Genomic DNA, 17,103 nt, shown 5'->3' on the forward strand with positions numbered 1-17,103 from the left:
GGGGGGGGGGGGGGGGGGGGGAATTCATGATGCAAATTAGAAATTAAAAGTGTTAGCAGGGAGGAGAGAAGAGGCTTTACTTGTAGTTTAGAATTTTGGAAAGCATAAAGGAATAGTTTCAATTAAATTGTTGTGCTCCTTTGGTTGTCTTGTAAAGTTCTGCCCTATAATTATGGATTTCTGGATGAAGATAGATATAATCACATCCCTTTAATTAGTTATTAAGAAAAGGTTAAAATAGCCACTCAATTACACGTAAAAGTGCAATTAAACCATTTAAGTAAGCCAAAGACTTTATGGTATAGTGATACTCAGTTTACACTCCCACATGGAAGGGAGTGGGTTTGAGCGATACTACATTGTAACCGAAAAATGAAACCGGCGGACAATTGGTCAATTTAGTTCAATTGTATTTTTGCGTATAGTTGAACGGTTATTTTGAGCATTTTTCTGTTGTTAATATTAACTTATTGTCATTTGGCATTTTGGCTATTGAAGCTAAAAATTGTCATCAACTAATTAAAATTGTCACTTTTAAGATAATTAATGAGAAAAAATGAATAAAGTAATAATTGAATGAGCATGTCAAAAGAAATGAAGTTCTCATATTGGAGTCTCATTCCAGTTAAGACTCGACATTATCTTGAAGTGTTGAACAATACTACTAATAGGTTAACGTGTAAAAAAAAAAAAAAAAAAAAAAAAAACTACCCTTGTCTCATGAGACTTAACTTAATGGTTCAACAGTCATCCTAAAAAGTCTTACTTCAGCAGTAGGGGTCATTGGAGACTAAAAACTAAAAAAACTGATCAGATGTGATGAATACTCCATGTTACCTACTCCAACGCCATGGACAATAATTTTGAAATTTTAGAATTAATCTAAACGTAAGTCATGAAACCTAATGTATTTTTTTTTTTAAAAAAAAAACCCCTTTTTCCCCCTTAATTAAACATTTAATACTAGTGCATGAAATAAATTAGTACCTAAATTATTGAAAATTCAAATTTATATATTACAGTAAATCTTTCATTGTCACTTATTCGAAAGACTATAAATCTGATTAAATTTAAATTTGAAGTATGGGAGAGCCGACTTCGTTTCTTCTGCTCTGCTTCTATGAATTCTCTTCCCAAAATCTTCTATTCCAATTCCAACAACCATTAAAGAACCATCCCTTCATAACCTGCAACTGAATTCTTCCGTTTTGCACCTCAACAACCCTTCACTGTCTTCTTCTGATTTGGTTGTACTTGTACGGAGGAGATAAGGTAAATAACTAAATATTTATATTGTATGCTACATGCTTGTTGAATTGCCTCAATGGCGGTCTCACCATGCTTAGTAAAGGTGTTCCCCTCTACTATATCCTTAAACTACCGAAAGGTCATTTCTTTCACATTATCTCAACGCCGTGGAACGTTTCTCTCAAACTCTGCCGCCACAATTTCACTCAAAACCAAACACCTCCCGCCAGACTTCACTCAGAAGCAGCTTCTGGATACCCTTCGTCAGGAGAGCGATGAAACCTCAGCTCTTAACCTCTTTGAATGGGCTTTAGAGCAGCCTGAGTTTGAACCCAGCCGGCGGGTTTTTGAGGAAGTTCTTCGTAAGCTAGGAAAGGCAGGGTCTTTTGGTGCAATGAGGCGAGTCTTGGATGATATGAAAGAGTCCAAGGTTGAGATTGGTGAAGGTACTTTCTTCATCTTTATTGAAAGATATGCTATGTTTGAACTTTATAATGAGGCTATTGGTGTTCTTGATGTGATGGGACGCGAGTTTGGTGTGAAACCAGGAATCTTTAGTTTCAATTTGTTGTTGAATGTTCTTGTTGATGGGAATAAATTGAAGCAAGTTGAAAATGTGCTTTCTAGGATGCTAAGTGAGGGTTTAAATCTGGATGTCTCAACGTATAATATACTGATTAAAGCACTATGCAAACAAGGTAGGATTGAAGAAGCTTTAAATTTTGTGCAAGAGATGTCTAGCCATGGGTTCTGTTTTAACCATTTTACCTACAACACTTTGATAAGTGGCTTATGCAAAGCAGGACATGTTTGCTATGCACTAGATATCTTGGATTTATTGCTTCAGGAGGGTTTTAGTCCCGATTTAGTTACCTATAACACTGTGATATCTGGACTTTGTGAAGCGGGTGAAGTGAAGGAGGCAATTGAGATCCTTACGGAGATGATATTGATGGAACGTTTACCTGATAGTTTCACATATAACACTATAATCAGCGCCTTGTGTAAAGAGAATCAAGTGCCACAAGCCATAGAACTTAGCTGTGTTCTTACAAGCATGGGAATCTTACCGAATGTGTTCATATTTAATTCTCTGATAAATGGCCTCTGCTTGAGTAGTAATTTCAATAGCGCAATGGAATTGTTCCAAGAGATGAGGACTGTTGGGTGCCAACCAGATGAGTTCACTTATAACATCCTAATTGGCTACCTTTGTGCGCATAAGAAATTGAATGAAGCGATGACCCTTTTACAGGATATGGAATCAAGTGGCTGTGCGAAAAGTGTAATAACATGTAATATATTGATTGATGGCTTCAGCAAGAACAAGAGAATTGAAGAAGCACGCAAAATTTTTGAGGAAATGGTACTCAAAGGGATCTCAAGGGACTTGGTGACTTATAACACCCTTATTGATGGTCTTTGTAAGGCCAAGAGGGTAGAGGAGGCGTCTCAGCTTATGGATCAAATGATAATGGAAGGATTAAAACCTGATACGTTTACATACAACTCTATTCTTTATCCTTACTGCAGAGCAGGTGATGTCAAAAAGGCTGCTGATATTATGCAAGCCATGACTTCGAATTGGTGTGAACCGGATGTTTTTACTTATGGTACGCTAATTCAGGGACTCTGTAAATCAGGAGGTGTCGAGGTTGCTACTAGGTTGCTTATAACCATCCAGATGAAAGGGATGGTTCTAGCACCACAGGCATATAATCCTATAATCCTGGCACTCTTCAGACAAAAGAGAGCAAAAGAAGCCATGAGACTCTTTAGGGAAATGGAGGAAAAAGCTGATCCTCCAGACTACGTATCACATAAAATTGTTTTCCACGGCCTTTGCTATGGTGGAGGACCCATTGATGAAGCCGTTAATTTTGCAGTCGAGATGATGGAGAAAGGATATGTGCCCGAGTTCTCTTCATTCTCAATTATGGCCGAAGAGCTTTTGGATTTAGCTAGAGAGGAGACCCTAGTTAAACTCATTGTCATGATCATGAAGAAAGCAGACATCTCAGATTATCAGGGCTTGATTAAGGATTTCCTTAAAACCCGAAACTTCCAAGATGCATTGGCCACTCTTAGCCGTGTCTTAAATAGCGGTTATTCCCAAGGGAATTTGGTGAAGGAAAGAATGAGAGTTGTTGATGCAAATGGGAAAGATATTTGTGAAAAGGGAGGGGAGAAAAGGCTGTACTTGTAAAGTTTCTCCAGTTTTGAAGCATCTCTTTAGGTGTTAGAATTTTGAGATTAGGAAAGCATAAAAGACTGGCTGCAACTAATATAAAGTATTGTGTTTCTTCAACCTTCATTTGCTTGGTGCATTTTTTGGTTGTCTGGTCATGTTCTGGCTTTCTGCCCTATAATATATATTAACCTAATGACTTATGGTAACAAGTTAAAAATTGTAATAGACATATGTTTCCTCCCCAACCCGACAAAGCATCTGGGAGGATGTAAACCATATGGTAACTCAACCATTGAACACAGAGGTTGAATCCCTAGTCTTTTCTCCCAAAACTAGTTGAGTTACGGAGTTACCCATGTGGGCAATAATAGACATATGTTCTTTTAACGAGATTTTCTCCTCGCCCTGTGACCCTAGCCGGCAAAGGACCACAAGGAGGTAAACCAATAATAGACATATGTTCTAACTAGGAGTAGATGCCGATTCCTTTTTTATTTTATTTTATTTTTTCCAAACACAACCTACGCATATAATATATTTTGAAAAAAAAAATATTTGTGTCTATTACATGATAAACGTGTAAAGTAATGACATTGCAAGCCTTTGGCATACATGTCTAACTTATCTCACAAATGAAGATTCATGAGCAATCATAATATCACGGACTACTAACATAATACGTAGTATTTATTTTTAGTATAATGATGATTAATTTTTAATACATTGAATGCTTATTTTTATGTATACTTAAAAATAAATATTTAGTATATTAAAAATTAACATGTATCTCTTACAATCAAAGTGGACATACCGAAGCCCAATCGGAGGTAGCTTGCCCATACCTTTGCCAGTTTGACGCAACTCTTTTCCTCCCGGAAGCGATGATGGCTTACCGGTCATTATTTCATAGATCATGGTCTACACATTTGTGTGAACCATAAATAAAAAAAAATACTACATTTTTAATATATTAAAAATACATTATATGTATACATAAAGTACATTATTTGAAAATATATGATTTTTTATATATATTATCAAATAATGTACATTCAGTACACAAATAATATATTTTCAGTTTATTAAAAATGAATATTGCATTCATGATCTACACAACTATGTAGATCATGGTCCACACAATAATTTGACGTGGCACTAAGGCCCTCTTGTGGCTGAAGGATCAGGGATCACACAAATTTGCCTAGAGTCGAACTACATTGCATTGTCTCCCACTAACCGCTTGACCACAAGGTTTTTGGCCATACTTGGGATAGTTTTTCCGTACTTTATCCTTCCTCTAATTACCATTACATAATAGTAGTATAATACTCTACAAGAGTACAAGTATTGGCTTTCAAAAAAAAAATAAATAAATAATAATCATGGTTGAAAAAATCGCTAGACACTTCTCGGTCGTTCAGATAGCGCCTAGCACCTAACCACCCATGTATTTTATTTTTTATTTTTAAAAAATTTGTTTAAATTTTTTTAATTTTATAAGACTTGATAATTATAAACTATTTAGTACTTTTATAGTTAATACTAAAATATTAAATATTAACCTAAAAATATCTAGAGTTTGAATAATTTAGAGTTATTTCGTTCAAAACGATGTCGTAAAATAACTCATTTAAAAAAAAAAGAAAAAAAAAAGAGAACAATAGCTAATCAGCCGACTAGGTGACCTACATAGTCGGTGGCTAGGAGGCCTAGTCAGTGCATAGGCCGCCTAGGTGGTCAGTGTCGGCCGCCTTGCTGGTCAGCCGCCTAGACCACCTATTATGGTGATACGCTAGGCGGCCGGCCAGCGCGGATTAATCGGTGTCTATGCGAGATTTTTTCACGGATAATAATAACAATAACAACAACAACAACTAACAACAGCAATAATAATAATAATAATAATAATGTATTTGTGATCTACATTGGGATATAAATCATAATCCTCAGTATAAATTGTCACGTAGGGTTTATGAGACGTGCTATTATAATAGTGTGCTATTCTGGCCTGCTTTCATTTCTTATGCGTTGCTTCTCTGTATTCTCTTCGCAAAGTGCTCAAGGTTTAATCCATGACAAAACCCACTAAAGAATCGCCTTTTTTCGTCGTCTAAATTCCTGCAATTCAATTCTTCTGTATCGCCCTACAACACCCTTCGGTGTCCTCTACTGATTTAGCTGTAGGCGCAAGTATCTCGAGCTAAGGTAAACTTCTACCCTGACTTTGATATTGTATGCTACATGCTTGTTGAATTGCTTCAATGGGTGTCTCATCATGCTTAGCAAATGTGTCCCCCTTTACCATATCCTTAAACTCTCCAAAGCTCTTTTCTTCCACATTCTCAAAACGCCGTGAACCGTTAGTCTCAATCTCGGCCACAACTTCACCCTCTGCTTCTTCAGTTTCGCTCCTCAAATCCAAACACCTCCCGCCAGACTTCACGCAGAAGCAGCTTCAGCATAGTCTTCGCCAGGGGAAAGATGAAACCTCAGCTTCTAACCTCTTTAGATGGGCTTTGGCGCATCCTGAGTCTGAACCCAGTCGGCAGATTTGTGAAGAGATTCTTCGGAAGCTTGGGAAAGCGGGGTCTTTTGATGCGATGAGGCGAGTCTTGGATGGTATGAAAGAGTCCAAGGTTGAGATTGGTGAAGGGACTCTCATAATCTTGATTGAGAGTTATGCCAAGTTTGATCTTTATGATGAGGCTATTGGGGTTCTTGATGTGATGGAACGGGAGTTTGATGTGAAACCAGGAATCTTTAGTTACAACAATTTGTTGAATGTTCTTGTTGATGGGAGAAAATTCAATAAATTGGAGATAGTTGAAGATGTGGTTTCTAGGATGTTGAGTGAGGGTTTAAAACCTGATGTCCCAACTTTTAATATACTGATAAAAGCACTCTGTAAAGCACATCAAATTAGGGCTGCAATTTTGATGATGGAAGATATGCCTAGACACGGTTTATCGCCTAATGAGAAGACCTTTACAACGGTAATGCGGGGTTATATTGAGGAGGGAGATTTAGAGAATGCTTTAAGAATTAGGGACCAAATGTTTGCAGCTAATTGCCCTCCAACCAATATAACAGTTAATGTTTTGATTCATGGGTTCTGTAAAGAACGTAGGATTGAAGAAGCTTTAAATTTTGCACAAGCGATGTCTAGCCAGGGGTTCTGTCCTGACCGTATTACCTTCAACACTTTGATAAATGGTTTATGCAAAGCTGGACATGTTTGCCATGCTCTAGATGTCATGCATTTGATGCTTGAAGAGGGTTTTGATCCTAATCTAATTACCTATAGCACTGTGATAACTGGACTTTGTGAAGCCGGTAGAGTGAAGGAGGCGATTGAGATCCTCTCTCAGATGATTTTGAGGAACTGTTTACCCGATAGAGTCACGTATAACACTATAATCAGCACCTTGTGTAAAGAGAATCAAGTGCAGGAAGCCATTGAGCTTAGTTGTGATCTTACAAGCATGGGAGTCTTACCTGATGTGTGTACTTTTACTTGTCTGATAAAAGGCCTCTGCTTGAGTAGCAATTTAGATTGCGCAATGGAATTGTTCCAAGAGATGAAGACTCTAGGGTATCAACCAGATGAGTTCACTTATAACATCCTAATTAACTACCTTTGTGCAAATAGGAAATTGAGTGAAGCTCTGACCCTTTTAAAGGAAATGGAATCAAGTGGCTGTGCAAAAAGCGTAATAACATATAATATATTGATAGGTGGCTTTTGCAAGAACAACAGAATTGAAGAAGCTGGTGAAATTTTTTGTAAAATGGTACTGCAAGGGATCTCAAGGGACTTGGTGACATATAACACCCTCATTGATGGTCTTTGTAAGGCCAGGAGGGTAGAGAAGGCAGCTCAGCTTATGGACCAGATGATAATGGAAGGATTAAAGCCTGATAAATTCACTTACAACTCCATGCTTTCTCATTACTGCAAAGCAGGTGATGTAAAGAAGGCAACTGATATTATTCAAACCATGACTTCAAATGGGTGTAAACCAGATGTTGTTAATTACCGTACCCTAATTCAGGGGTTCTGTAATTCTGGAAAAGTCGAGGTTGCAACTAGGCTGCTCAGAAGCATCCAGATGAAAGGGATGGTTCAAACACCACAGTCATATACTCCTATAATCCAGGCACTCTTCAGACAAAAGAGAACCAAAGAAGCCATGAGACTTTTTAGGGAAATGGAGGCAAAAGCTGGTCCTCCTGACTACATATCATATAAAATTGCTTTCCGGGGCCTTTGCTCTGGTGGAGGACCCATTGATGAAGCTGTTAATTTTGCAGTTGAGATGATGAAGAAAGGACATGTACCTGAGTTCTCTTCATTCTCAATTTTGGCGGAAAGGCTTTTCACTTTAACCAGAGAGGAGGCTCTAGTTAAGTTCATTGACATGATCATGAAGAAAGAAGAGTTCTCTGACGATGAGGAGGGCAGGATTAAGGGTTTGCTTAAAATTCGTAAATTTAATGATGCATTGGCCACTCTTGGCCGCGTCTTAAATAGACGACGTTATTGCTAAAGGAATTTTTGAAGGGAAGAATAGGAGTTGTTGATTAGCACTGTACCAAAGTGTTTTCTACTTCATGAGTGAACTTATGATGCAAAGGGATGAGAAATTTGTCTGCAGGGAGGGGAGAAGAGGCTCTACTTGTATAGTATCTCCAGTTTTGAAGTCTCTTTACCTGTTAGAAATTAGGAATTCTTAAAGCCTGATGATTTGCATTTCTCATGGTTTCAGTGTGTTTGTTTGTTTTCACACCCTTTCTTGATGGAATTGTTGTTGCATGTTTTTGGTTGTCTGGTTATGCTCTGCCTTTAATTATGGATACAGATAGAGATTGTCATATCAAGCTTGAAAGATGGGAATAAGGACTGTAAGTGATCCAAACGTTCCCCACATAGCATCCTCCAAAGGGCACTCTCTAACCTTACAAGTTACAATGTCCATTTACTAACTATCTCAAGTTATTATATTATTTTGAGAAAAAATTTTAGAACCTCTTTCGAAATAAACTGAAAATAATTTGTGTACCATTTGAGCTTATTCAAAATATTAATTGATTAACCCATCTTTATAAGTGATTCTTTTTTTTTTTATTCAACTATTATAGTGGTATTTTCATTTTTAGTCCCTGACAAAACAATTTTTCATATTTAGATCTCATTTATTATAATAGTACCACTTTTAGTCCTATTTAAAAAAATTTGAAAAAAAAAAAATTGGTCAGTTTGCCATCTAATAGGGGTTAATTTAGTATTTTGATATTTGTATTCCAAAAATAAGTTGAACAAAAGAAATTGTAAATGGTGAGCCTAATTGAAAAGTTTAAAATAATCAAAAGAATTAAATTGGAGAGAATAAACGGTGACTCATTGTTTTTTAGTGACCAAATTGGAAGATTTTGGAGAGTAAACCGAACCCAATTGCTAAGATTGGAAACTCAAAAAGGGAGCGAGTATAGGTGTAAGCAGCGCTATTGGAGAAGGAGAAAACATAAACCTAGGTGCATTTTTACTCTCCTACTTTTAGAGAAAAATAACCCGGGTCAAAATTAATTAACCTAATAATGAAGATTAAATATTAATGGAAATGGAAGTGAAAATAATGTCTGAATGAGACAATGAAATCTTGTGTTTCACTATTGAATGCTAAAATACTATGGAGTACAAAGAGAAGTGCTAGAATAAGACAAAGTGTGTCTTGAACTAGACAAAGAATCAACTATTTATACTAGCCCTTTTAACAACCTCCACTCGAATGGGGTGTTCCCGCAAGACTCGATCTTCGCCCAACTAACACACCAACCAACCCTAGAAGCTGATTATAGAGGTTGACCATAAGCCCGAGCATCCTCACGACTTTTGATTCCTATGCATTGGCGGACCCTGGGTAATGGCCAACCTCCCAACATGGTCAACCCCAATATTGGCCCTTGGTTCGCATGCTTTGCCCTGGGTTTGCACCACGCCTCTTGGGTTTAAAAGCTTAGGTCAAATCTATATATCCATCATTAGTACCCCATTCCCCAAGCTACAAATTGATAGTGAAAAGAGTAGTTAAGTTTGAGTTTCATTGACCTAGAAAGTCTTTCTTCATTTAATAGCTAGAAAATTATAGATGACAATGCAACCATTTCTAAAATGGTAGTTCACCCCAACATCTAGCCCATTGGATGAGTCTGGTCAAGAGCAAACTCTTCTATTTAGGTTAATATAATCTCGCTTAGGGATGCTCTATGATAGTCAAAGAGCCACAAGAAATCCTACACCCCCAAAGAAATAAAGAATTGATGGTGAAGAGAGATTGCAAGCCCCCATCCCCCACCCTGGTCCAAGTTTTCTAAGCCCATGACTTGGTACCAAAAATAGTAAATGTAAAGGTGTTGACCCTAAGTTCGTAGGGAGTGTGGGGTACAACTTCTCTGTCCGAGATTAGCGCTAAGCGCCAATTCAACCCAGTGTCACAAACATAAGTTGGTGAGGATGATGGCGTTTTAGTGTTGCCCGAGGATACCACAAACATAACTACTCCTCCTTTAGAACAAATTGTTATAAGTGAAGATGAGTTTTCCCTTGTCGACCGAAGGGAGATGAATGAAGATGATTAAGCCCAAATGGTTAACCTCATAGCAAAGACCTAGAGCAACGAGATCTAAAACGGGGAACCTCCATCATTTGATCTCCCATGTGGGTCTAATGGGCATGGAGATGGTTCACAATAAACTTTAGCCCTACATTTCTTTGTAGCTCTCCTCTCTTAGCTTTGCCTTCTATCTTTTGGATGATGTATATCATTTAGCCTTCGGGCTTTTATGAAAATATGATCGCCTCTTAGTGCATTTCTCATTTCATTATGTCTTGTGTGGGTTGTCCCCAAATCGACATATCCATTATCAACCTTGGTGGTGTAGAGTTGATTTCCAAATCAGTGGGCGTCGACTTTTGGTCGTATCGAATTTTGGTTGCTCGCACTTGGCTTCTGGTCCTATTCGATCGTGTTTGGCGCTCTTGAGCCCGACAATAGGGGACCATATACTGAGTAGTGTTGCCACCTTAGCTTTGGGTCTAGCTTGGCCCCTAAGTTCCCTTCAGTTGGGACAATGACCTCGAGGTTGATGAAAGGTGGCTCTAGGTCAAGCAATGACAACACTCTAGCCCCGGGTTGATGTTAGTCAAGGTCAACCTTTAGATTCCCTTCGACTTGATTAACGACCTTGGGGCCGACAAAAGGTAGGTCGAGATCCCACATGGCTATCGCTTTGGCCTTAGGGCAGGGGTTGGTCTTCTAGCTCCCTTTGACTTGATCGGTGCCCTTAAGGTCGACATGAGTCAGTTTGGGGTCCAACATAGCTATTGCCCTAATCTTGTGGTCGAGGCTGATTCTTGGGTTCCCTTTAATTTGATTTGTGATTTCTGGGTCAGTAAGAGGCATCTCGGGATCCAACACAACTATTGCATAGTCCTCTAGGCCATACTTCAAGGTCAGTTTTTGGTACCCTTTGAAGCAGTTGGCAGCCTAATGCTCAACAAGTAATACTACTATCTCTTCCACTTGGCCTCATAATTGGGTCAACTTTTGGTGTTGCCCTCCGAGTGCCCTTTGACTTAAATGGTGACCTCGGAGTTAAACCCTACCAACCTGAGGTTGGTATTGAGGTAAACGAGACAATGGCTCAAGGTTAATGTCTACTAGCAGTTTTTCATTGGATAGTTTGGTCTATAATAACAAGTTAGTGAGTTAACTATTTCATGACATCTAATGGTTATAAGCCATGATAAATTTTAGGAGGGAAAATTTAATTATTTAATGATTTTAATTTTTAAAAATTTTCATATTGAATATTAATTTAATCGCAATGTGCATATTATAATTAATTTTCTAATAACAACGAACATGTTACTAATTTGTTGAACAGTGTTTTTTTTAACAAGATTTTTGAACAAAGTTATTACCAATAAATACATTTTTAAATTAAAGGTGGTCATATGATCGAACTCCGGTAGTGGGGAAATTAATTCTTTGCGCTAAAGAAAGTATAAAACAGATATTATCTTGTAAAGAATAAGTATTTTAAAAAAAAATTGATGGAAAAGCAACAAATTGTCTTAAAAAAATGTAAATATATAGCCCGTGTGGTAGATATCTTGTGCACACTAATATTTGGCCCTATATATTGAGTCATTGAGGTGGAAGATTCAGGGTCGTTTAGTAACTTGAAAAAATGGAAGATTTTCCAAAGAAATGGACAATTGAAGAGGTGGAAAAAGAAAAATTGGAGAAGTTATTCACTAAATCTATTCTTCCAATTTCATTCTCCACTCCATTTTTCCAAATCTTATACATATTTGGAGAGACAGAAATCAGCTCTCTCCAAATGGAGAAATGGAGAAAACACGCGTGAACAGTACATTTTGACCCAAAGGTCCCAGGGTCGAATCTCGCTGGAGTTGCTTCTTGTTTCACGCCCTGCCTTTCTTCTTCATGTTTCACGGCCTGCCTTTCTACATATTATCATTATATATTTCTCTTTTCAAAAAAAAAAAATCATTATATATTTCTTCTTCTTATTATTATTAAATTCTTATTATTATTATCATTATTAATTTATTATTATTATTATTATTAAATTCTTATCATTATTAATTTATTATTATTATTATTATTAAATTCTTATTATTATTATCATTATTAATTTATTATTATTATTATTATTATTATTATTATTATTACTATTAAATTCTTATAATTATTATTATCATTATTAATTTATTATTATTATTAGTATTAAATTCTTCTTATTATTATTAGTATCATTATTAATTTCTTATTATTAAATTCTTATTATTACTATTATTATTATTATTATTATTTTCTTATTATTATTATTACTATTTTGTTGTTGTTATTAGTAAACTAGTGACACTTTTATAAGTAACTATTAAATTATTGTTATTATTATTATTATTATTATTATTATTATTCTTAATTTCTTCTTATTATTATTATTACTATTATAAATTTTATTATTATTATTATTGTACTACTACTATAGTTGTTGTTGTTGTTGTTATTATTATTATGTAGAAATGTACAAATGTTATATATAATGATTGTATTTAATAAAATCAGAAAATTAGAGAAATAAAAAATTGGAGAAATGGAGAAATGAAAAACTGGAAGAATGGAGAAGGAAAACTGGAGAAATGAAAAAATGGAAACTGGGGATGGAAAAACAGAAAAATGAAGTAAACGACCCCTCAACTTTTGTGAAAAGAAAATGTAAATATATAATGAAATTAGCTAAGAATATATATTTCACCAAACAAAAGATAAATGGTAATATCAAAGAATATGTAATGTAAAATCCTGGAGGCCGGACTCCATTTCTTATGCTTTGCTTCTCTGAATTCTGTTCCCAAAATCTTTCGCGCTCACTTTCTTATCCATGACAAAACCACCCATTAAAGAATCATAGTTTTCAATATCACCTGCAATTGAATTCTTCTGTGTTGCACCACAGCACCCTTCACTGTCCCCTACTGATTTGGCTGTATGTGCAAAAATCTCGAGCTAAGGTAAATTTCTATCCAGACTTTGATATTGCATGCTACATGCTTGTTGAATTGCTTCAATGGGTGTCTCATCATGCTATGTAAATGCGTTCCCTTTTACCATATCCTTAAACTCTCAAAAGCTCATTTCTTTCACATTATCACAACGCCGTGAGCTGTTTGCCTCAATCTCGGCCACAAATTCACCCTCTGCCGCCACAATTTCACTCCTAAAATCCAAACACCTCCCTCCAGACTTCACCCAGAAGCAGCTTCTGGATACTCTTCGTCAGGAGAAAGATGAAGCCTCCGCTCTTAACCTCTTTAAGTGGGCTTTAGAGCAGCCTGAGATTGAACCCAGTCGGCAGATTTGCGATGAGATTCTTCGTAAGCTTGGGAAAGCGGGGTCTTTTGATGCGATGAGGCGAGTCTTGGATGATATGAAAGACTCCAGGGTTGAGATTGGGGAAGGTGCTTTTTTCATCTTGATTGAGAGTTATGCCAAGTTTGAACTTTATGATGAGGCTATTGGTGTTCTTGATTTGATGGAACAGGAGTTTGATGTGAAACCAGGAACATTTAGTTACAATTTGTTGTTGAACATTCTGGTTGATGGGAATAAATTGAAGCTAGTTGAAGATGTGCATTCTAGGATGTTGAGTGAGGGTTTAAAACCTGATGTCTCAACTTTTAATATACTGATAAAAGCCCTCTGTAAAGCACATCAAATTAGGGCTGCAATTTTGATGATAGAAGATATGCCTAGACATGGTTTATCACCTGATGAGAAGACTTTCAACACACTAATGCACTGTTATATTGAGGGCGGAGATTTAGAGGGTGCATTGAGAATTAGGGACCAAATGGTAGCAGCTAACTGCCCTCCGACCAGTATAACAGTTAATACTTTGATTCATGGGTTCTGTAAACAGGGTAAGATTGAAGAAATTTTTAGTTTTGTGCAAGAGATGTCTAGCCAGGGGTTCTCTCCTGATAGTTTTACCTTCAACACTTTGGTAAACGGTTTGTGCAAAGCAGGACATATTAGCCATGCTATAGATGTCTTGGATTTAATGCTTCAAGAGGGTTTTGATCCTGATTTAGTTACCTATAACACTTTGATATCTGGACTTTGTGAAGCGGGTGAAGTGGAGGAGGCAATTAAGGTTCTGACTCAGATGATTTTTAGGGGCTATTTACCCGACAGAGTCACGTATAACATTTTAATCAGCACCTTGTGTAAGAAGAATCAAGTGCAGGAAGCCACAGAACTTACCCGTGTTCTTGCAAGCAAGGGAGTCTTACCTGATGTGTGTACTTTAAATTCTCTGATAAAAGGGCACTGCTTGAATAGCAATTTCAGTAGCGCAATGGAATTGTTCCAAGAGATGAAGACTGAAGGGTGCCAACCAGATGAGTTCACTTACAACATCCTAATTGACTACCTTTGTGCAAAAAAGAAATTGGATGAAGCAATGAGCCTTGTAAAGGATATGGAATTGAGTGGCTGTGCAAGAAGTGTAATAACATATAATACATTGATAGATGGCTTCTGCAAGAACAAGAGACTTGATGAAGCAGGTGAAATTTTTGATGAAATGGAACTGCAAGGGATCTCAAGGGACTTGATAACTTATAACACCCTTATTGATGGTCTTTGTAAGGCCAAGAGGGTAGAAGAGGCGGCTGAGCTTATGGACCAGATGATAATAGAAGGATTAAAACCTGATAAATTCACATACAACTCCATCCTTTCTCATTACTGTAGAGCAGGTGATGTGAAAAAGGCAGCCGATATTGTGCAAAACATGACCTCAACTGGGTGTGAACCAGATGTTGTTACTTATGGTACCTTAATTCAGGGTCTCTGTAAATCCGGAAGAGTCGAGGTTGCTACTAGGTTGCTTAGGAGCATCCAGATGAAAGGGATGGTTTTAGCACCGCAGGCATATAATCCTATAATCCTAGCACTCTTCAGACGAAAGAGAACTAAAGAAGCCATGAGACTCTTTAGGGAAATGGAGGAGAAAGCTGATCCTCCAGACTACGTATCGTATAAAATTGTTTTCCAGGGCCTTTGCTCCGGTGGAGGATCCATTGATGAAGCCGTTAATTTTGCAGTTGAGATGATGGGGAATGGATATGTACCTGAGTTCTCTTCATTCTACAATTTGGCAGAAGGGCTTTTCGCTTTAGCTAGAGAGGAGACTCTTGTTAAGCTCATTGACATGATCATGAAGAAAGCACACTTCTCGGATAATGAGGTGGACATGATTAAGGGTTTCCTTAAAATCCGTAAATTCCAAGATGCATTGGCCACTCTTGGGCGCGTCTTAAATAGCCGTTATCCCAAAAGGAATTACAGGTGAAGAGAAGAGTGAGTTGATTAGCCATAATCTGTACCTGTACTTTTACTTATGATGCAAATGGGACAGAAATTTGTTAGCAGGAAGGGGAGAAGAGGTTCTACATGTAAAGTTTTTCCAGTTTAGAAGCGTCTCCTTATGCGTTAGAAATTAGGAAAACTTAAAGGAGTGCCTGCGGCTAAATTCTTGTGCTTTAACATACATTTATTTGATGTTTGTGATAAGAATGCTTGATGATTTTTTTTCTCTTGGTTCCTGTATTTCTTTGTTTTCCTACCCTTACGGCATTGTGGTTGCAATTTTTGGTTATCTGGTCATGTTCTTCCCTATAGTTGAGCATCCTTATAACTCTGATCTGATCTGACCTGAGAGTAATTGAAGTTGGCATTTATTTTCTCTGCTCTACGCCTCTACTTCATAAATTATTCAACAACGTATCTCAGATCTCTCATGAGTCTCATCTCTCCCAACTTTCAATTCATTTCATCTCTGCTCGATCGCTCAGTAACTCTCATCTCATCTGAGTTTCAATTCAGAAACACTGGACCTGAGATTAGTTGAATTGAAGTTGGCATATATATATTTAATTTTCTCTGCTCTGCTCTAAGCTACTCCAGAAATTCAACAACTAACTCCATCTCCATCCTCATCAACCTAAGGTATGCATCTTTTATACTCTCTCCAACATCACTCAATTCCTTTTCTGCTTTCATATATATTTAGTTTAGCATTCTGTTTTGCCTAGGGGTGAGCATCGGTCGGTTTCGGTTAATAACCGACCGAAAATCAATAACCGAAAGCATTTTTTTAGTCTTCATAACCGACCGAAACCAACCCATTATTTGCTTAGAACCGACTGAAACCGAATACGTCGGTATTCGGTTTCGGTCGGTTATTTCGGTAACAGAATAACCGAAGCTAAGCTGCTTGAGAAGTGAGAACTGGGAAATGGGAATACGAAAGTCTGGACTTCCTTAGAAACTCGGTGATGACTTTGAGTCTCCGACTTTCGGCGAGCTAGCAACGAACAGACGATGAGACGACAAAGATGAGCACAGGCCGCACAGAACAGCGACTCCGGCGAGGCAGAGAAGCAGTCGGCACTCGACAGTAAGCTGAGGCGCAGAGCACTGAAGTCTGAAGAAACTGAGGAGTGAGCACTGCACTTAGGTTGTTAGGCGTGGGTGAGTGGGTGACTTCACAACCCAATGTCACTAACTCCACTTTTACAAAGAAAATGCCACAAAACACACAAACCCAAAACCCACTACCCAAAAATAAGAAAAGTCTGCCACACAAATGACAAAACCCAAAACCCAACCCACTACCTTAATACCATGCTGGACGAAATTCTGGTCACTCAAGCTCCCTCCAAAGATCAAAACATTTTTTTTGGCAGCCATGTTCTTCTTCCCTTCCAACGCACGATAACTTAAAATCCAAGATGGTCCAAGTGCCTGATGTCTGTCAAATCTGCAACTGTAAGATGCCCTCTCACTCGAGACTGTTGGGATATCATTGGAGGAATCGATTATCTTTCCTACTCTTCTTTTATTGATTGGCTGAACATCATATTCTCCTCTAAATCTGACCATGACTTATGCATTATTATCTCTACCTGCTGGAAAATTTGGGATGCAAGAAACCAAAAAATTTGGAATAATTCTATCCTGTTGGCCTCCCATATCTGCCAGAGTGCTATGAATTTCTTATCTGAT

General features: G+C 37.4%; 3 protein-coding genes across 3 annotated transcripts in view; all 3 read left to right on the plus strand.

The window, feature by feature from the left end:
- LOC116029880 (pentatricopeptide repeat-containing protein At3g53700, chloroplastic-like) overlaps window positions 1–3,719 on the plus strand; it is a 6,350-nt gene extending 2,631 nt beyond the window's left edge. The window contains exon 2 of the mRNA XM_031271923.1: window positions 1,316–3,719. Coding sequence (XP_031127783.1) covers window positions 1,316–3,454 — 2,139 coding nt within the window. The 3' untranslated portion in view covers window positions 3,455–3,719. The remainder of the gene's footprint in view (window positions 1–1,315) is intronic.
- A 1,756-nt stretch (window positions 3,720–5,475) lies between these two features.
- Window positions 5,476–8,262, plus strand: LOC116030945 (pentatricopeptide repeat-containing protein At3g53700, chloroplastic-like). The gene has a single exon (XM_031273331.1). The coding sequence runs from the start codon at window positions 5,701–5,703 to the stop codon at window positions 7,984–7,986; it is 2,286 nt and encodes a 761-aa protein (XP_031129191.1). The 5' UTR covers window positions 5,476–5,700; the 3' UTR covers window positions 7,987–8,262.
- A 4,775-nt stretch (window positions 8,263–13,037) lies between these two features.
- On the plus strand, window positions 13,038–15,645 carry LOC116030034 (pentatricopeptide repeat-containing protein At3g53700, chloroplastic-like). Its single transcript, XM_031272129.1, has one exon. It carries the CDS (start codon window positions 13,100–13,102, stop codon window positions 15,386–15,388), a length of 2,289 nt encoding a protein of 762 aa, XP_031127989.1. The 5' UTR covers window positions 13,038–13,099; the 3' UTR covers window positions 15,389–15,645.
- Window positions 15,646–17,103: the final 1,458 nt, after the last annotated feature.

Source organism: Ipomoea triloba, chromosome 9 (genome assembly GCF_003576645.1).
Source record: "Ipomoea triloba cultivar NCNSP0323 chromosome 9, ASM357664v1".
In the NCBI taxonomy this organism is placed as follows: domain Eukaryota; kingdom Viridiplantae; phylum Streptophyta; class Magnoliopsida; order Solanales; family Convolvulaceae; genus Ipomoea; species Ipomoea triloba.